We start from the raw sequence: 21842 nt of genomic DNA, 5'->3' as shown, positions 1-21842 counted from the left end.
CACAGTACATACAATGGGGTGATGTCTAAGTGTGTGTGTGTGTGTGTGTGTGTGTGTGTGTGTGTGTGTGTGTGTAGCGCCGTATACACAGCACAGGCACTGAGTCTACTGCAAATAACTGGCGGGGGGGATGGGGGGCATTGAAAGCTCGTCTGAACTGACCATTGCTCAATTTGAGATGTTCTTGTTGTGCGCTTTGCACCCGTGTCTCAACCCCTTACCTCACTGGACACCCCTTGTCCCGACCCCTAATTACCTCACTGGACAGGATTCTAGGCAGAGAGAGAAACCCCCGCATGGAGCACAGTGCAGGGTGGGAGGACGGAGCATAATATATGAGTTCATGGCTGTATTATATTTGCGAGGCACCGTGTGATCCTGTCCTGTATACAGTCACAATTATTACATAATCGTCTAATCGCAATTATTTGACATAATCGTGATTATTTTTCATAATCGTCATAATCGTTTCCATGTTGAAAAAATTTCATATATTTAAAAAAATAGTAAAAAATAAAATATATGGAAAAAATAGTGGAAATAGCCGATCTACAAGCTCACAACGCGTCGCATAAAGTTATTTTTTAAGTAGTAAGTTGTCAAATATGTCAGTAATTTCTTTGTATATTTAGGTTATGTGTCATATCTACCATGTACAACGTCAAAGCCTAAAAGCCAAACAGAAATGTAATTATCAACGACAAAAACACAATTAAATTGTTAATCGCCAATTATTTGAGTGACAATTAATCGTCATGTAAAATATCATATCGTGACAGCCCTACTGTCCTGTATACAGTCATTCTTGAACCTGTTTCACTTCAAAGACCGCCCTCCAGTTTCATAAGAATAAGTCCACGGACCCACATTTCTTATGTTTATTTTTTTATTCAAAAGTGTCCAAACATTTCAAAAATAGCAGACGTGCATACTAGCCCAGGGGTTTTCAAAGTGGGTGACGGGGCACCCTGGGGTGCCGTGATGCCAGTCCATGGGTGCCGCGAGATAATTTGATAATATTTTGAATTCATCAATATCACTTCACTATGCTTCGTAAAACAGTTCTGATTTGCACTGTACTTGATGAGTTCTTTTTCCATCCACGACAACTCTCTTCACCAAAAATAACGTCACAACGTGACACGTTGTGAGTTTGTAGATCGGCTATTTTTGGTGAACCTTCCTCCCAGAATAGTTCAAGTGGTTAAACGTCAAGTGTAACGTTTTTTTCAGTCAGTTCTGATGGAAATGGAGATTTCTCCGATAGGATGTAAGATTCTAAAAATTAACAGTGTAATTCAGGGGTGCCGTGTGTGAAAAGGTTATTTACAGGGGTTTGAAAACCCCTAGTACTAGCCACACATTTTGCTGGGGAGTGGGGACCCCCTTTAACCCCCTCCAAGGACCCCTGAGGGTCCCCGGCCAGGCCCCGCTGCATGCGTCAGGTTTCCATTTGCCTCCATTTGTACACCCTCTGACTTTTATCATACTCACCAGGACCATTTTGCTTATCCTAGGATTCCTAACCATCAATCATTTGGTGCTGGCTCCCAGTCAAGGGCCTCTACAGGGCCCCCGGACCACACGCTGAGAGCCCGTGCTCTGCAGCAGTGGTTCCCAAACTTTTTAGCTCAAGAGTCAAGACCCAAAAGTGAAATTTGACATTTGCCCGGGGGCCCAAACTATAGTGAAAACAGCAGATCTACAAGCTCACAATGCGTCGCTTCGCGCCGCGTTATGAGCTTGTCGATTTGCTATTTTCACTACTTCTTAAACATTTCTTTCTAATTTATGGAATTTCTTCGATTTTATTTATTATTTATTCATGAAATTACTTACAAAATACCCTTGTAAAGAATTTCGCATTCATGAAAAATTCAATAATAATTAAGAACAAAATGTAGGAAACTAAAAATATTCATTCATTCAGGTATTCATTCACTCGCGACCCATCAAAAATTGGTCCGCGACCCACAAATGGGTCCCAGCCCCACTGTTTGGGAAGCGGTGCTCTGCAGTATGTCTGTCTGCAGCTCTACCGCCCCCCCCCCCTCCAACGTGTTCCCGGAGCCCTTCCCTGGGAGCACGGCCTAGTTTCGCTGCACTAGGAATAGCCGGCGGCTCTCGGCTCTCGCTATTAGCACCGTCTAATGTGAGCCGAGCAAAGTGGGAATAAAGAGAACCGAGGAAACCTGCAGATAATTGCAACCACCAAACTAAAGACCTCTCTCACTTTTTAGGCACACCGTTTTAAAGATAAGTAGAAGCCAAAGGCTTGTCCGCAACCAACAAGCGCGATGTCACTTTAAAAGTGGTGGGAAAAGTACTGACATCTTTTATTTGATTAAAGGTATCATTACTGCAATGTAGAAACACTCTGTCACAAGTAAAAGTACAAAAGTGTTGGTATCAAAATGTACTTGAAGTACCAAAAGTAGAAAGTGCTCATTATGCAGAAACGTCCCTTTTCAAGTCTTTTGAAAATAGCAAATCTTCAAGCTCAAAATGCGTCGCATCGCTCAAGTACAGCCTACTTAAAGGCCCGCTGACACGCCCCGAAATTATAATAGTATGATACAGTAGGTCACGTGGTCTCTCTGAAAACGGTCTGAAACAGTCTGAAACTCATGTCACAGTGTAATCTGCCCCTCGTTCCCCAACAACAGCTGACCAGTACAGTAAGTAGTCTAAGTACAGTCAATTCATTTGATTGGCTTATAATTGCGCATTCCCACAATGACGTCATAAAAATATTGACTCATATTTGAAGATGACTTCTTAAAGTGACAGTACCCCTTTAGATGACAGTACCCCTTTAAGTCAATGTATTTAGTTACTTCACACCACTGCACTTTAAACACTATCAGAGTGGATGGCAGTCGTCTACGCCGCGACTATAATGACAGCATCAGTGTCTATCTCATTATGGTTATCGTGTCTGGTGTGGACAGACACACAGCCCTTAAATCTTGCTTTTGCAAATACTGTATTGTGTACACATGCACTTGCACGCTCGCACGTGCACGGCTAAGCACACTCACGCACGCATGCACACAGCGTTACGGGCTGTCTTATCTCCGCTCTGCACACAGCAACATGCATGGTAGCGTCGTCCCTAATGCGATAATCTTGCCCGTATTGTAATTTTAGCAGATTAGTTCGGGTTCTCTCTTCTGTCCGAGTCGACTGGAATGTGAAACGTCACTGTCACCAGGGGCGTCACAAGGGGGTGCGGGGGATGGGAGTGGGGACTGAGTTACTAGGGCCCAAGTTGGAGGGGCCTGGAATTATTTTATACATTAGCTATTGAAAAATAGCAGATCTACAAGCTCACAGCGCGGCACCGATCTGCTATTTTTGAAAAGTCGTGAAAATGTGTGTCTAACTCAAATTTTGCTTCTGGGGGGTACCTGGAACGAAATATTTTGAGATGGTGGTCCGTGGCCAAATACATATCATTGGGGGGTCCTTCACATGAAAACATTTTAGCATCACTGGACATAGAAACATAGGTCTTTCAAAAAACCTTAGAAGTATTTGAAACATTCAAAGACTTGCAAAAATGTTCACGGTTTTTCAAAAATAGCATCAGATCTACAAGCTTGTGAGCTTGTATATCTGCTATTTTTTAATGGTTAAAGTACCCAGGGCCCAGAATTTTGGTGCGACACCCCTGACTGCCACAGCCAGCGGCCGCCTCTGCCAGGGGGAGCTGCTATTTCCAGACACAATGATGGGACGGAAAAGCAAACAGAAAGAGAGGTAGCTGAAAGGTCAGAACTGACACTGTAAATCCTGAGTGATCGTTTTATAGGCAACACTGAGCATTTGGTTGAGCTCCTGCAGAAGGTGCTATTTAAGTGGCAAGTAGTGAAGAGAGGGCTGGATCGTATTTAACCCAAATAGAAGCAAACTGCTTTGTAAAGTAAAAGACTAGAAATCACTTTACAATCTGTTATATACACAGATATCTGTATGTCCACCAAACACCAAATCTGTACATTGAAAATAAACGATCTGCAAGCTCACAGTGGGGCCTTTTCCACCAGCAAAGAAAAGGTTCCAGAACCAGTGCCGGTTCAACTTTCTTGGAACCTTGGTTCATTCTTGCGAACCGGCTTGCGTTTCCACCAGATTGAACCGTGATTGAACCAGAGGAACCAAGGATTTTGTGGTTCCCGCTCGGAACCAACTTTTACGGTTCAGAACCAACTCCGTTTCTCGGTGGAAAAGCTCACCTCTGGTTCATCCCATAGGCGGGAGAAAGAACCAGAACCGGTGGAAAAGGCCCACGTGTGTCGCACTGTGACCCTTAACCCCAGCATCCGTATTCTGAGGCCATTTTTGCAGAAAATAGCTGATCTACAAGCTTTTAGATAGGCTATTCTATTCTTTCAGCAAAGATACTTAATGTACAAGGCAAACTGAAAAGACACTACTAGTAAAGAGCCCTGAGGAACTCCGGTCAACCAAGTACAGGCCAGGGCTTAAGTTGTTGATAATGTGACTACGCTCCTACAACATGTTCAGACGTAACTCATAGTAGTATTAACTTTAGTGCAAGAACGTAGAATTCCATGTATTTCGCCCTATGGGGTGGGCTGTGCACAATGTGTGTTTGTGTGGTATTAATAGAAATATGTGAAAAATGACCATGTGAGCTATAGTCAGTGGGTTGAAAGTCAAACTGATTCTTGTTGCCAACTCTGATGACTGCTCCACACATCTGAAAATCGTTACAGTGTTTTTCGACTCAAGTCCTGTTTAACATGAGATGTCATCACAAAAAGATGACACATATAAGTTTTGATGGGATGCTGAATCAAGAGCAGTGGTTCTCAAAGCGGGGTCCACGGCAGACCCCCATGGGTCCTTGAGGGGGTTCCACTGGGGGTCCCCAGCTAAATGAGTTAATACAGCATCACAATCACATACAACCACTTTAACAATATACATAGGCTATTTGAAAATAGCTGATTTACAAGCTCACAACGATTGTAGATCGGCTATTTTAAAATAATCTTAAAGAAATTTACAACATTTATGACATTTATGAACATTTTAACAACATGGCGCAAAGTAATTTCAGATGGGGGTCTGCGGCTAAATACATGCATCCATTTGGGGGTCCTAAGTTTTGAGAGCCACTTATGTACAGTAGAGTAGAGTTGCAGTAGCAGATGTCCACCACACGGTGGCAGCGTAGAGTCATGCATCCCTTCACAGTTTCAGTCCTTGACATCAGAATGTGGCATCACTCCCACGTGGACTCCGCTCACAGAAGTGTATTAAAACCAGACCTAAATAATAAATAGTTTTAAATTAGGCCTGCAAAATACTTTCCAGTCCTCCATAAAAAAAGGCTGCTCCTTCCCCCACACACGTGTTGCAAATTTGCAAGGCAGAAGCTGTCTTTGGTGCTGGCTGCTTATACCCAGGCGGCGTCACACCAAATTCTGGGCCCTGGGTACAAGGATTCACTGCGGGCCCCCCATGAATGTTAACTATTGAAAAATAGCAGGTATACGCTCATAGCGCGGCACCGAGACTGACCGAGTGCTGTGCTGCGAGCTTGTATACCTGCTATTTTTGAAAAATTGTGAAAATGTGTGCAAGATGTGTGCTTTTTCATGTGAAGGACCCCCAAGATGATATGTATTTTGGCCACGGACCCCCGATCTCAAAACATTTAGTTCCAGGGACCCCCAGAAGCAAAATTTGAGTTACAAATGTTCGCTTAAAAAAATACATGATATATAAGATTTGTACACATTTTTCACGACTTTCAAAAATAGCAGATCTACAAGCTCGCAGCCGCGCTGTGAGCTTGTATATCTGCTATTTTTCAATAGCTAAAGTTACTAGGGCCCCTCCACCTTGGGCCCTAGTAAATCAGTCCCACTTTCCCCCCCTTGTGACGCCCCTGCTTATACCCGTGCCTTTAGTAGCGCTACTCAAAGCCAAACTGCAGGATCTAAAAATAGAGCAATCCATATGCTAGCCCCCTCCTCCTCCCAGATTATAGGATTTTATGCATTCACACAAGAGAGCTGTTTTTAGGAGGGGGAATGATGTCTTTCAGACTGGCAAGAATAATACTGTTTTACAGCTTTCTTTGCGACCACTGTTGTTTCTTTCCCCCCACACATAGCAACGCAGCGTTTTGACGAGTGACCTTTCATGTAGGCTGCCATAACTTATCATAATGAGCGAATGAGTCACCTTGTGAAAAAATAATAGCTGCTACAGTAACAGGAAAGTCAATAGCACTCAGCTCTGCTAATAGAGCGCGCTGTGATTAAGAAGATGGAATTAATTACGGCATGGTTCGGATTTCTTTCTTCCCGATTCAGTATCATAATCAATTTCCTGACCTCTAGAGTAACATTATGGTGGAAATTGGAATCCACTCTGAAAAGAGATCCTTTGTTTTATCTTTTCTCTCTCTTTCATCTTTCCTCCTCTCTCCATCCGTTTGTGTCCTGTCCTTCACAACGTCTTCCTTCCTATACTGTACCTAATAGGGCAGGGGCCTTCAACAGGGGGTCCTCAGAGTTATTACAAGGGGGTCCTCCAAATCTTTGTGTGATAGTTTTTTTTTTATTCCTGGGAACTTTAGCCAAAAATAGCAGTGGTTAAATATCTGAAAACACAAATTGACATGAATCCAAAATACACTGATGATTGTGCTGTCAAACAAAGATGAAGACCCCTAACAGTGGGCATGGTTTACTGGTGCCACTAAAAAAAATTCCCATGGAGATTTACAAAAACACACACGCTCTCTCTCTCTCTCACACACACACACACACACACACACACACACACACACACACACACACACACACACACACACACACACACACACACACACACACACACACACACACACACACACACACACACACACACACAGACAGACTCAAAGGTCGAGTCGGCTATGTTGTTGTGTTCTACAGATGGAAGCTCACGTAGTCATAGTACATAACAGCGTGTGTTGCATCATACATTATGTGTATCATCTCGTCTCTGTCGACTGGAAACCTTGTAACGTCCCAAACCGTTAACCTTTCACTTTCACTCCAAAGATTTCAACAATAGCAGATATAGCTGATCTACAGGCTCACATCGCGACGCGTTGGGAGCTTTTAGATCGGCTATTTCTGCCACTTTTGTGGGATGCGCTTGCTTTGACGAAGTAGGGCATTAACTTAAAACAAGGGTCTTCAACAGGGGCTCCGGGACCCCTAGGGGGACCTCAGAGTTACTACAGGGGGTCCTCCAAATCTTTGTGTGATAGAAGCTTTTTTTTATTTTTCGGCAAAGAGGTTTGGTGTAGAGGAGTAAAAGAGCAGACTAAGTACAGAATGAAAGGTCAAGTTTCTTAAGTATTGAGGCGGTTCAAGTGGTTAAATATCTGAAAACACAAATTGACATGAATCCAAAATACACTGATGATTGTGCCGTCAAAAGAAACTACAGGTATACTGTATATGGGTTGTGGGGGTCCCTGCTTCATATCTCTCTCGACGAAGGGGTCCTTGGACTGAAAACGTTAAAGACCCCTGAACTTAAAAGCACGAAAAGTTGAAACGTGGAGATACAAGGTTTCTGCCCGACAGCGATGCAATTCAAACAACCTTCTCTGCTTTACCGATGGAAAAACACAGTAACACACGTGACATTATAGTACTACAACCGTACGCACTGTATGTGCTCCAAGTGAGCATTCCAACACTCAAAGAGTATGGGGGGGTGGGACGTATCAAAATTAATACACACCAGTACTTCACGCTCTGTGCTTGGTAACACAGTGACAGTTATGTCATAACGATTGACTCCAGCGATGTTTGGTTATTAACTACCATCACAAAGAGAATTCGTTCCAAGTAAACTTTTATGTAATCAGAATCCATTATTAGAAACAATCCTCACAATCCCATGCCTTTTTGCGATCACAAGCAATCCCAAAACAATGATTGTCATTGGTTTAGATAGTTGTGTGATTGCTCATTATAAAACGTGGCCTACTCCATGATGGGAGTTTATCTGTCTGCTCGACTATAGATTATTGCTGATTGCTGACTCAATGGTGAAAATGGAACTGCATCACTATATTCACTATACATAAAATGCATTGGTTTACTACATTCTCATGCATATATCCACAAATAAAACAAATGTACTTGCAATCATTAGTAACGCAAGCAGTCTGTTTATGTCATACGTTTTCAAAGTGTAATGAATTATGTCTAGTGAGCGTGTCTAGCGTGATACTTTTGCAGTTCCTGTCTGCTCCATCAAAACACTTCACTCACCGCCACAACACCACACTTATCTGTGAAAGTAACTAGAACATTTGTGTGTTATAGTTCACCTATCATGAACAAACTGTTGTCTGACAGTGACATGATACTTGGTCCACACCAAATCTCCTCGTCAATGTATAAATATCTCCAACCGACGACTGCAATGCTCACAATTGAAATTTGACCGATTTACACCAAATGTTTGTTTATTATTTATTATGACATGGCATGCCCAGAATAGAATAGTGATGCTATAGTGGTCATGGTGTTAACTAACTTGTTACGTCAGGTGTGTCATTGGTGTGGCGTGGCCCAGGCAGTCATGTCAACGTGTTAAGGTCACTCACTACCCAAATAAAACACATTTCCTTTTTTTTTAAAGATTTGTTTTGGGGCTTTTATGGCTTTATTTGATAGGACAGTAGACTGGCAGGAAATGGGGGAGAGATGTTGGGGAGTGACATGTGGCAAAGGTCGTCCGGATTGGGAATCGAACCGGCGCCGCCGCCAGGCATCCATGCTTATGTGGCAATGCCTAAGTGGAATGCGTCTGGACCAGTAGGCCAGCGGGCGCCCCCAAATGAACCACATTTCTATTCATGAATGTTGTACACACGCCATAGGTTAGCAGACACTGGTGCAGAGAGGATCTGTCGTGTCTGTACTGTATATATTCATTAATAGCCTACTGTATGAATGTGTATGCGCTCAGCTGCATCTCCTGCATATTTCGTACCCCTGCGCGCGTGTCTGCTTGACAGGCGTCTATAATTGGAAGCCCCCTTTCTTAATTTGGCCCTCCTGGGGGGTGGGGGTGGGGTGGGGGGGGCCTTCGGTGAGAGATGGCTGTGACAGTGATTAGGCCATCGCACGCTGCGGCGCCGCGTTATTCTTATTGGGCCAAGCCCAATCCACGGTGGAAATCAAAAAGCAGGATGCGAGGAAATGGATGTTGAGTGAGGTCATGTCCCACCGAGGGAGCTCGCGCTTCAGAATGGGAAGAGCCAGGACATGCCCCGAGGGATTGTGGGAAAGCACAGAGGCCTATCGGGGCCTTCGAGGGTTCGGTGGATCGCCTAATTATTAACCACTTACTGTAAGTCCTGTATACTGCCGCCCTGTATACTGCGCCGCGCGGGGAATAGCGAACATAGCAGATCTACATGCTCACAATGTCCCGTCGGGACTGATCTGTGGTGTTATTTTGAACATGTTTGGAATCAAATTAACACCTTCGCCCATAGTGACGTGCCCAAAATAGGGTGGTCAGGTTGGAAGCGGTATAGGTGCACAGGGAAGATAAAGGGCTGGTGCCTTTGGAAAGCGGGTGGGATTAGGGGAAGCATAGGTGCAGTGGGCAGGTGGTGTCCTGGTGGGATTAGGGGAAGCATACAGTAGCTGCAGTGGGCAGGTGGTGTCCTGGCCGAGTCACGGTGGGTGAGGTGGCTGTCAGGCACCCCGGGTCAGCTCCCCGCCAGCGGGCCCTCGAGGAGCGCGGAGGGAAACGTGATGTGATGAAAACGGTGGCGTGACGATGAGGATTGACTCTTTACTCACTCACTCACTCACTCACTCACTCCTCCCTCTCAGCAGTCCCTGCTCGCCAACCTGCCAGGGACACATTCATTAGAAAGAAACACAGCGTGATTGAGATGTCAGATTAATTAGGAGACGTGGCGCAGAGAGGGAGAGAGAGAGAGAGACGTGGAAACTTGTCGTCGGCCGGACATCATCAGGACCAGATTTTTGGAAAAGACCTCTCTTACCTCCTCACACCACACGTCCGTACCTCGGTGAAGACGTAAAAAATGTACAAAATCACTGAAATTGTTGCTTTTTCTTGCCTTCTTTGGTGCGTTTCGCGGGGCCGTTATTTTTGCCGGTGTGCTGGATTGTTGAACGCTGTGAGGAACTTTAGCGGTGCTCTCTCTGCCATGCTTTGGATTCTTATTGGTTGGACTTTGGGATTGGACACTCAACCCCATTCGCCTGCTCTCTTCCTTCTATATCGTCGTTGTCGGGTGAAAACCTTGTATATCCAAAACCGTTCGTTTTGCGGATATCATTTTAAAAATGATTTAAACTAGTGAAAACAGCAGATCTACAAGCACACAACGCCTCACACCGCGACGGCCTTGGATGATGAAGCAGGGCTTTACTTTGCAAAAGAATGTACAAATTTGAAACTTGGAGATACGAGGTTTCCACCCGACAACGACGATATACTCTCATCTGTTTATTACACTCATTTATTATCATTTACACACTTTAAGTAGTATGCCTATTCTGGGGTGTGGGGGCCACATTTGGTCAAAAATAGTAGATTGCGACCCGCTTTGTAGATCAGCTATTTTTGGCGAAAAGAGATTAAGTGTAGACGGGAAAAAGCAAGTATAGCTGCCTGTAACTCAAGTTTGTTTCTCTAAGAATAGAGGGCGGTTATAAATTCTCTTCCCTCATTCATCACTCATTGTCTTTATTTATCTCTCCTTCCTCTCTCTCTCTCTCTCTCTCTCTCTCTCTCTCTCTCTCTCTCTCTCAGGGCCAAAGACATGAAGAATCGTCTGGCTTTCCTGCGGAGGAGGAATGAGTCTCCAGGAAGTAACCCGGGCAGCAAGTTTGACAAATCCATGAGGTCAGTCAAGTAAGTGCATGCCCACTGCCAGACTGTGTGTGTGTGTGTGTGTGTGTGTGTGTGTGTGTGTGTGTGTGTGTGTGTGTGTGTGTGTGTGTGTGTGTGTGTGTGTGTGTGTATACTGTCCACTTCCTGGGTTTCAATTGGTCATTACCAGGTGGTCACACGACAGACACACTCTAACACGCGAGCGCACACACTCACAAAACTCACGCACGCACACACACACGCACACGCACACGCACACGCACATACACATGCACATGCACACGCACACACACATACACACACACACACACACACACACACACACACACACACACACACACACACACCACAGACACCACAGACACAGACAGACAGAGTGGGCAGAGTAGCAGGGAGCAGTGAGGTCTTGTAAAGTGTGAAGTGACGGGGCTAAAAAGGCAGGAAGGAAGGATGGAAAATCCAACCTCCCGCAGCACAGCGAGGAGAAGGAGGAGGAAAATGATTGCATGTGCCGTCTATTGTTGAGGCGTCGTGGTCCGAGGTGATGAGGTCATGTTTGATGCCGAGAGTTAACCAATTCAGGCCTAGAATTATTTAATGCTTTAGCTGTCGAAAAATAGCAGATCTACAAGCTCACAGCGCGGCACCGAGTGCCGCGCTGCGAGCTTGTAGATCTGCTATTTTTGAGGGGATAAAAACGTGAAAATGTGTGCACATTTTTCAATATAAATTTTTCAAAGCAGACGTTTGTAACTCAAATAAATGTAATTTTGGGGGTCCTTGACATGAAAAAGTTTGAGAACCGCTGATTTAGAGGAAGGATTTTAGAAGTCGGGTCAAAGATCGGGTCAAAGATATTTCAAAGACTTGCACACGTTTTCAAGATTTTTCAAAAATAGCAGATCTACAAGCTCGCAGCGCGGCACTCTAAAATAATGGTTAAAGTGGTTAAAATCTAACGCGACTCGGGCAAGTTCCCGGTGTTTGAGAGTTAATATCCTGTTAAAGTAATTTTAGAAGGAGAAACAATGACTCGGAGCAGCAGCTCCAGCGGCTGAACTCCCACCGCGGAGGAGTTTACATCCTATGAAAACCTACACAGTAAAAAAAGAAAAGTCCCTGCTGTTAATTTATTGATGTAAAAAAAAAAAAAAACCTTTAGAAGTTCAATTACACGCTGTGTGTGTGTGTGTGTGTGTGTGTATTGTTCTCTTAACTGTAACTGGGTATTTGTTTTTTAGACATATCGTCACTGTCGTCAGGCGGAAACCTCGTATCTCCTAAACGGCTGCTTTTTCAGGAAATGAAAGAAAAAAAAGAACCTGTGTTCTTTTTTAGCCTGTGACCATACAAGCGAAATTGGATGTCTCCCCAGGACCCAAAAATGTAATAAATGGAAGATCTACAATTTTTGATCTACTATTTTTACTACTCCTTAAACATTAGTTTTCTAATTGATGGAATTTCTTTGCGTTTTTTTTTACATGTATTTTATCAAATTATTTGTAATCTGATTTTGTTTGTTTGTAGTTCTTGAAGATTTTAGATTTAGCTTTTTTGCTTTTTTAAATAATAATGATGAAAAAGAAAATGTATAGGAAACCATAAAATGTGTCATTCTAACTCGCGACCCATACAAATGTGTCCATGACCCACATATGGGTCCCGACCCACTGTTTGGTAACCCGTGTTCCAATGAGTCCAATGACATGTAGTTTTATTCAGTCACAAGCTCTTGTCAATGCGTTTCATTGGTTTAATGTTTATAAAAACCACAGACCACTTTCACTTAAACATTTAAACATTTACGTAGTAAAAATGAGGTTTCCACCCGACAGACAAAGACCATGTGTGTTTTTGACAAAGCTTAAGCCCTAATATATTTCACCTTACAATGAATAGCGGAGAAAAGCCGATCTACATGGTCTCAACCCACGACAGATTAGGATCTTGGTAGATCTGCAATATTTACTACAGTATTATTTAAAAAATATGAACATTTTGAAAGGATTCCAGTTTAAATTTGGTAATTATTTTATAAATGTTTGGCCTAGAATGACCTCAGGTTGAAAGTAACCATAGGGATCTAAAACAACAATTGGTAATATTACATTTATCAGCAGATGATTTCGTTTTAAATGATGCTCAGTTCAACTGGTACACCAATAACCATACTGTATTGTATACTGTAGATTCAGTAAACACAGTGAGGTACTGCGAACCCCTTTTCTTTCTGAAAGAAGGAATAGCACAGAAAAGCAAATATACTGTATTCATTCATCATCCGGGGGAATAACTTAAGGCATCACTATAGTGTATAGTCTATATTCGGCGTTTTGGCAGGATCAGACAACATTCTCACTTGACAACAAGAGCGGAATTGTTACATGAGCCGTGTGCTAAAAATAAGGTCTGCTGGCAGAATTCTGCCTATTAATTTAACTTCAAAGCCTCTTTTTCCTCATGGTATGACACTGTAGTGGAGCCCAGATGCGGGCAGAGCGCTGTACGTACGTCACTGTAAGACAACAATGAGCGGTGGAAAGTAGGCTACTGTAACTCCAGCAGTGGTGTAAAGTCACTACGTACATTTACTTAAGTACTGTACTTAAGTACAATGTTGAGTTAGGCTGCCCTCAGACCAAAATATGGTCGGCAGTGGATAAACTCTTCTGGTGCGCTACTGGCAAAAAACGCAGAGAGCATATTCCGTCCCAAAGCCAGTGACGCCCCTGTCACTCACTTCCCGCACCGCCCTCCCTCTCTGTAGCCTGTTACACTAGCGTAGCGATCCTCATCATATTTTACGTGTCAACTCTATAATGGACAGGCGAAGGGTACTCGCCCTTGCTTTATTGGAAGGGGAGATGCAACAAGCTAAAAAGAGAAGAGTTTGGGTGCACGAGACTCTTGATCAAAACAAAACATCTCCCAGTCCCTTCCTGATTCTCAGAATGTTACGCCTTCGACTCACCCGATTGGACAGGGGGGGAAACCAGAATCTGCGTGGAGAATTTCTTTGCTCCAGCATAAACGCAAGGTCTGCGCGGAGCGCAGATATCCTCCACTGACATGAAACCGCCGCCTTCTCATTGAAATGCATTGGCGGAACGCGGATTCCACTCTCGTAGGCATTTTGGTCTGAGCCCAGCCTTAGGGTGCCCACACATCGAAATACCTATGAGAGTGGAATCCGCATTCCGCCAATGCATTTCAATGAGAATGGAGCGTTTGTGGAGAAATCCTCTACTGGCATGAGACCGCTCCATTCTCATTGAAATGCGTTGGCGGAATGCGGATTCCACTCTCATAGGTATTTTGGTGTGTGGGCACCCTTATTTGTACTTTACTTGAGTATTTCCAATTTCATCTCAGATCCAAATATTGTACTTTTACTCCGCTGCAATTATTTGAAAACTTTAGTTACTAGTTACTTTGCAGATGTATTATAATATTATAAAACAAAAACCATTTTAGCCCTATTTTGTACCTTGGCTGTTTGAAAATAGCCGATCTACAAGCTCACAACGAGTTGCGACTGTTGTACTTTTACTTTAGGTACCTTAAGTATATTTTGATGCCAATACTTCATACTTTTACTCAAGTACACTTTGGATCCCAGACTTTTTCTTGTAACACCAAAATACCTATGATAGTGGAATCCGCATTCCGCCAATGCATTTCAATGAGAATGGAGCGGTTACATGCCAGTAGTAGTCTCCAAAAAAAACGCTCCATTCTCATTGAAATGCATTGGCGGAATGGGGAATCCACTCTCATAGGTATTTAGGTGTTACAAGAAAAAGTCTGGGATCCAAAATACCTAGAGTGGAATCCGCCAATGCGTTTCAATGAGAATGGAGCGTTTTTTGCCAGTAGAGGATTTCTGCAAAAAAACGCTACATTCTCATTGAAATGCATTGGCGGATTCCACTCTAGGTATTTTGGTGTGAGGGCACCCTAAGGGTGCCCTCACACCAAAATACCTATGAGAGTGGAATCCGCATTCCGCCAATGCATTTCAATGAGAGTGAAGCGGTTTCATGCCAGCAGAGGATTTCTGCAAAAAACGCTCCCTTATCATTGAAATGCATTGGCGGAACGCAGATTCCACTCTCAAAGTGAGGGCACCCTAACGGGGTATTTTTATATTGCAGTATTGATACTTTTACTTAAGTAAAACATTTGAGCCTAACACGGCTGCCATGTTAGGTGGGCAGTGGGATGGGCCTCGTGCATTTTCCTTCTTCTTGCCTTATTTTAATGATCAATGGAACTAACATATAATCTAATTTCAAGGTTAAAAAAATAATAATAAAAAAACTATTGTGACTTTTTTCATATTTATATTTTTACATTATCATATTTTGTTCATATTAAAGTTCAAACATCAATACAATCTTATTGTTCCACCGATTATTTGGGGGCCCCACTTGCAATTCCCTCAAGGCACCACCAGTGGGCCTCCGGCACCCACCACAGCTTGAGAACCACCGTCCGTACATATGACACAGTACTAATGCTTCCACCGCTGCAAAAGCACTGTAGGCTACTGTACCTAAGCTGTAAAGACTGAGAGGGGGAGGGTTGAGGAGGGGGGGAGTGCTGAGATGAGAGGATGAGGAGGGGCTTGGGCCTCAGTGCCGTCCGGCCATTGGCTGCCTCATCCTCCGCCCCTCCCCTCGCACTCCACGCTGCAGTGTGAGGTATTATAAAACCCCAGAGCATCTGCAGGGCAGGCAGACAGACAGTACACACACACACAGCTTAATGACACTCACACACACACGCTAGTTTCACCCTGACTCACTATAGAGAAACCCTAGTAGTCGTGTAGTGAGAGAGTGCAGGGAGAGAAAGAGGAGCTCTCCCCGAACGGCAGGAGAAAAAAACCCAAAAAAGGACTGACATTGTGGAATACCTGTTGGTTCCCATACATACGGCTCTTCCACTAGTGGTCCGTGCACAGCACAGTGTGTGTTCAAGGGGGAGAACGGTTCTTCGGATGGGTCTCAAAATGAGGAACCTTGTTGAGATGGGTATACTAAAGAACCGCTCCGCTTTCATCTGCAGGCCCACCCCAGAGGAGGCGCTCAAGTGGGGAGAGTCGCTCGACAAGCTCCTGGTACACAAATGTAAGTCTGCCTACCGTTATTTATTTATTCATTTGTTTATTTTACTTTTTGTTTTTTTGTGCACGCTTGTCTAGCACGGCAACCCGTTGTTATGACATAATGTGATATAATAACAGAAGCATGGCTTTGGAGGAGACGAGTGCTGGTGGCAAAGTGAGAATACATACTGCATGCATGTAGTGTGTGTGGGGTGGAGTTAAGTGCACAGGAAATATGCTCATGTTGATGTAAATTAAGCATGCCCTGCCTGTGACATAAGCCCCTCTCTATGTGTGTGTGTGTGTGTGTGTGTGTGTGTGTGTGTGTGTGTGTGTGTGTGTGTGTGTGTGTGTGTGTGTGCGTGCGTGCATGTGCATGTGCACACGCACGTGCGTGCCTCTGCAGTGAATGGCTAGAGTGCTGCCCCGCATCCCTAATCCCAATGAGTGAATGAATGGAACCAATGCATTAGAGAGAGGGGGGGGGGGGGGGGGGGGGGGGTTGAAGTGTTAACTCGGGACAGAGATTACAGCAGACCGTAGTGTTACTATTTTAGTGTTCCATTATCCACTCTGGGGAGGCGCAGGAATTCAAACAAACCCTGCAATAATTGGGAGTTTGCAGTTTGTGCCCCGACCCTGAAAATATCATCACATCGCAAAAATGGTCAAAGCACCAGAATGCTTCTACACTACAAGTGATCCCGCGCCAAATCCTGCATATAGCCACTGTTGTGAGCTTGTAGATGTGCTATTTTCCCGGCACAGGACACCGCTGTACTGTTTGTGCCAAAAAGAATATCAATTTGGCACAAGTCACAGCGAGCAGAAAAAGATAACAAGAAATAGTTTAGTACTCATAGCCACTGTTGTCTCTATTCTTAAGCTTTTACTGTACCCTCTCTTCCCTTGCTTCCCTCTCACATCCTGTTCTCTGAAACGAGGTGACGGCCAAGAGATTGGCTCTTATTGTCAGCTCAGCCAGAGGGATGCATGGGAACGGAAAGGTGCACGCCAGAGGACAGGGTGGAACTTCAACTTCCTGCTATTCTCCCACCCTGGAAGTCTTTTTCCGCAAGCCATTAACAACACCCAAACAATAAAAGTTAAAAAAAAAAGCTCTTTGCCAGAATTAGAGTAGACAAGCAAAGTTAGCTCCAAGGGCACAAACACACACACACACACACACACACATGCTAAAATCCACTCCGGATTTTGCTGTACCCACGCTCAGGGAGAAACAGTCAGGTCTTTGTACATTCAGGCTGTGGGAGTCTAAGAAGACAAAGACGTCATGCTGAATAACGGCAGAGCATATTGGAAGGACGGGGTCAGAGGGGTGATGAGTTATATCCCTGCTGCACTTCATTGTTGAGAGCTTGCAGGCAGGCACGTGCACACGTGCAGACATCAAAGGGGGCTTGAGCCCCTACCCTTTTATCCGTCTGTAAAAAGTGCCCCTTTCCAGACCACCATGAATGCAGTTTTCACTACGGTGAAAGAAATGCAAATGCCCTCTTTCCCTGCTATACCCGAAGGCAGCATTCAAGAGCATTGCCTTGTCCAAACTCTTCTGAACTTGAACGTAGCATCTTATGTTGAAAGAATCGCCCTCTCTGTGTAGAAATCCATGCCCTTGCGCCACATCTCCGGTATTAACTTGATTATGCTTAGTTTAGTTTGGTATCACACACCGAAAATAGCCAACTGCGACGCGTTGTGAGCTTGGATCGAGGTCTGCTATTTTCAATATTTTCACCAAAAGGCCCTTTTAGAAATTTCAGCCCCTGCCTCTCTAACATTCTCTGCATGTCCTTGCTTGCAGGCTTGCAATTCCTTTCCCTCTGCATGACTGTAATGACTGGAAAAATGCCACTGGGGCTATTTTAGGTGGTGCAAATTTCAGTGACGGGCTTTTAGCTGTGGTGTTAACGTGACTCTCATTAAGTCATCTCCTAATGGTTATTCTCTTCTTCTTCTTCTCCTCCTCCTCCTCCTCCTCTCCCTCAGATGGTCTGGCAGCGTTCAGGGCATTCCTGCGCACAGAATTCAGCGAGGAGAATCTGGAATTCTGGCTCGCATGCGAGGACTACAAGAAGATCAAGTCACAATCGAAAATGGCCTCCAAAGCCAAGAAGATATTCTCCGAATATATTGCCATCCAGTCCTGTAAGGAGGTGAGTGAGAACAATGGCAGCTCCTTATTTTACCTTTATTTATTAAGTTTTTGTGATGCAAAAAAGTTTTTTGTAGGTTTTAGGTACGTAGGTTTTAGTTTTTAATAACATATCCCGGGAGAAACAAGGCACAAAATGAAGCTGTTACTGCCTTCACTAAATAGGAAATAGCAGCTGGTCGCCACCCCTCGTTAGCATTGTTCCGTTGACTAAAGACGTGAAGTCATGAATGCGGTGGGCTTGTCAGAGCGGGTTTCCTGATGGGGGATGGAATGAGTAATCTGGAGAAGGATGTGAGCTCATCATCCTGATGAATAGGTTCCTGCTGGTCGCCTTGACATGAACAAAAATAGGCCTCTGCGAGGCCTTCCCCCCATTTGTTTCATTAAGCACTGGAAAGAATACTGGAAATGTCATCATATCAGCGCCTGAACACGACCAAACAGCCCTCCAAAAATAACAGAGCACTTGATGCATTTGCCATAATACTAAACCAGGGGTCTTCAACGTTTTCAGGCCAAGGACCCCTTAGTTGAGAGAGAGATGCAGCGACCCCCCACAACCTTTTCATAGATTCCATAATGGTTTCATTGTTTGACAGCACAATCGTCAGTGTATTTTGGATTCATGTTATCAGATATTTAACCACTTGAGCCGTCAATACTTAGGCCTATACTTGAACTTTCACTCTGTACTGTGCTCTTTTTTCCCCTCTACACCAAACCTCTTTGCCAAAAATAGCAGATCTGCAAGCTCACAACGCCTCGCAGTGCTTGTCGTTGTAAGCGTGTAGATCTGCTATTTTTGGCTAAAGTTCTCAAAATATGGACGTTGGGGTTCAAGTGGTTAATATAAAAAAGGAGAAAAAAAGGTTTCTATCTCACAAAGGTTTGGAGGACCCCTTGTAGTAACTCTGAGGACCCCCTAGGAGTCCTGGACCCCCTGTTGAAGACCTCTGTACTAAACTTTTGTTTCTCTCTGCTCTGGTTGCCTCAGGTGAACCTGGACTCGTACACCAGAGAACACACCAAGGACAACCTACAGAATGTGACGCGCTCCTGCTTCGACCTCGCCCAGAGGAGGATATACGGGCTAATGGAGAAGGACTCGTACCCGCGCTTCCTGCGCTCAGAACTCTACGTGGACTTAGTGAACCAGAAGAAACCCAGCTCCACGTCCACCTCCTCGTCGTCTTAAGAGACGGGAGAAAGAACATCTAATTCAAGATGTTTGAGACAACGACAAACGAGAAAAATATCGGGCAGAGACTTGAAAAAACTAAAACAAAGCACGGGGCTGAGTAGGGCTCGCACGTCTTTATTTGCCTTTTTTTTTTGTGAAAAAAAAAATTGTTATGTTCTGCCATCCTGTCCACTATGATTCCTGTTGTTATGGTGTGAGAGGAGCTGGCGAGACTATAATGGCACTGCGATAGGAATGTTGTTTACACAATAACCCGCGTGGCGAAGGATGGATGGATGGATGAATGGATGGGTGGATTGATTGCTTGTGTTGCAACAGTAAGGCTCATATTATGTCCCAGGATCAGGGAGCGCATCTGATCTCACTGTCACGTTTGATCGCTGTCTGTCCTCGTTGTATTTAAGTTGTTGTTGTCCGGATGTACTGGAGAAACAGGGAGGGTGTTGAGACATGAAGACAGTCCGGTACTGTTTTGTCACTTGTTCCTTTTGGACTTCTCCCTTAAAGATTCACCTCTTTGTCCTTTGATACCATTTCAGTGCTGTTGGTACGACGTGTTTCTTTTTGCCTCTTTTGTCCCTCTTAATATCTTTATTTTTTATCACTTTCATGAGTGTCTAATGTGGTGGTGGGGGGATGCGTTTTACTTTTTTTTATGCATTTGAAGTCTGAATGACTGGCCGAAAAGTCACTTTTTGGCCCTTTCACAGTCTATAATTTTGCAATAGAAACAACACACACACACACGTTCACATTCACAGACGCACACACGCATGCGCCTCTATCAAACTCTGCATCCACTCATTGCCCCTCTCCAAAGGGTTCCAACCCATTCACTCCAAAGACTATACATGGCAGGACACAATGAGAGACTGATGGTGACAAAGACAGAGACGGAGGAATGGACCGAGGACATTAATCCACCAATAACAACAGATGGATCAAAGCTGTGATCAAATGCAGTTCATGTGCCATGCCGACGTTGAAAGGAAACCCTCCAATGACTGTTAACGGCAAGGAAATACAAGGAAAGGCTTGAAATTGCCAACCCAGAGCAATTTCCATTCACATTGTAAATTCACCTGGACAGTTGAACGAGGAAGCATTCTCAGGACACAATGGCACTCAACTATGAAGCTTCCAAGCTTCGTTTTTACCGTCAAATGTTTCCCTTGTTTTTCTACCCAATCAATGTTTTTCTTTTTTTTTTCTTCCTATTTCCCTTTTCTTTTTTAGAACGGGTACACATTATTGTGTATCATTATTTTATGCTTTAACTATTGAAAAATAGCAGATACACAAGCTCGCAGCGCGGCACCGAGTGCCGCCCTGCTGATCAAAGAAAAGGTCCTTTTCACTTAACTGGAGCTCAGTTAGTCTGTTCTTGAGAGACTACTATGTCAGTGGTTCTCAAACCTTTTCATGTGAAGGACCCCCAAAATTATATTTATTTGGCCACGGACGCGCATCTAAAAATATCTAGTTCCAGGGACCACCCAGAAGCAAAATTTGAGTTAAAAACGTTCGCTTTGAAAATACATAGGCCTATATTCAAAGATTTGCACACATTTTCACGACTTTTTCAAAAATAGCAGATCTACAAGCTCGCAGCGCGGCACTCGGTGCCGCGCTGTGAGCTTGTATATCTGCTATTTTTCACTGGTTAAAGCATTCAATAATTCTAGGCCTAAATGGGTTTATCTATATTATGCTTTAGGTTCAAACCTGCACTCCATAGGTATACTGAGCAATACTTGGGAGATTGCTCATTTCATAGACACACACAGAGAGTTGAGAAGATAATGCTTCATGTTGTACAAAGGTTTGCCTATTTATTTAGATTACCTTGCTAAATGCTACTATCCCCCCAACCTCCATCCCCATCCAAAGCACTCAGCTGAAAGCTCTCACTTCCCCCTTAACCACCGAGCAGGTCCAATGCTGTCCTGAATTTTAAGTGCAATATTTTGTTTTTGTTTTGTTTTTTTATAAATATATATATATTATTTTTTTGTTCATTTATTTTGAGTAGTTTTCAATTTGTATGAGGAGGATAAATGGCTTGCGCCCTGTATTAATTTTATTTTGTTAGGAGTCGTGTCGCAAACAAAACTTACAGCTATAAGGTTGACTTACAAACGTAAAGTAAATAACCGAGAAGCCTGATTCATACCCAGTTGCGTGCTGCGGTGTCACACGCCGAAAACAGCAGATCTACAAGCTCGCAGATCGGCTGTTTTACGGTGTGCGATACGGCGTGCAACAACGTATGAATCGGGTGTAAGTAGTTCCATGGGTTTTTAAGCGAAACATTCTAACTGTATGTGTGTGTATTCCCTGGCAGCAGGCAGCCGGGGACCATTGTTGTGGATGTAAATATAATAATTCTTTAAGAAAATTACTCGAAAAAGAAATTA

The 21842-nt window shown here is 43.9% G+C and overlaps 1 protein-coding gene and 1 long non-coding RNA gene across 4 annotated transcripts in view; one reads left to right on the top strand and one right to left on the bottom strand.

Moving 5' to 3' along the window:
• rgs3a (regulator of G protein signaling 3a) overlaps positions 1-20994 on the top strand; it is a gene marked incomplete at its 5' end in the record, with an annotated part of 265534 nt that extends 244540 nt beyond the window's left edge. For all 3 annotated transcript variants that reach the window (XM_080742558.1, XM_080742559.1, XM_080742560.1), the window contains 4 exons: positions 10852-10953; positions 16006-16067; positions 18056-18222; positions 19219-20994. In XM_080742558.1, coding sequence (XP_080598684.1) covers positions 10852-10953; positions 16006-16067; positions 18056-18222; positions 19219-19419 — 532 coding nt within the window. In that variant the 3' untranslated portion in view covers positions 19420-20994. The remainder of the gene's footprint in view (positions 1-10851; positions 10954-16005; positions 16068-18055; positions 18223-19218) is intronic.
• LOC308299483 overlaps positions 1-21842 on the bottom strand; it is a 711129-nt gene that overhangs the window by 358225 nt on the left and 331062 nt on the right. The gene's annotated exons all lie outside the window — the stretch shown is intronic.

Source organism: Nannobrachium achirus, assembly GCF_963921795.1.
Source record: "Nannobrachium achirus genome assembly, chromosome: 15".
NCBI lineage: Eukaryota > Metazoa > Chordata > Actinopteri > Myctophiformes > Myctophidae > Nannobrachium > Nannobrachium achirus.
Note: the sequence above shows the minus strand (reverse complement) of the source record. Positions and strands in the feature narration are given on the sequence as shown.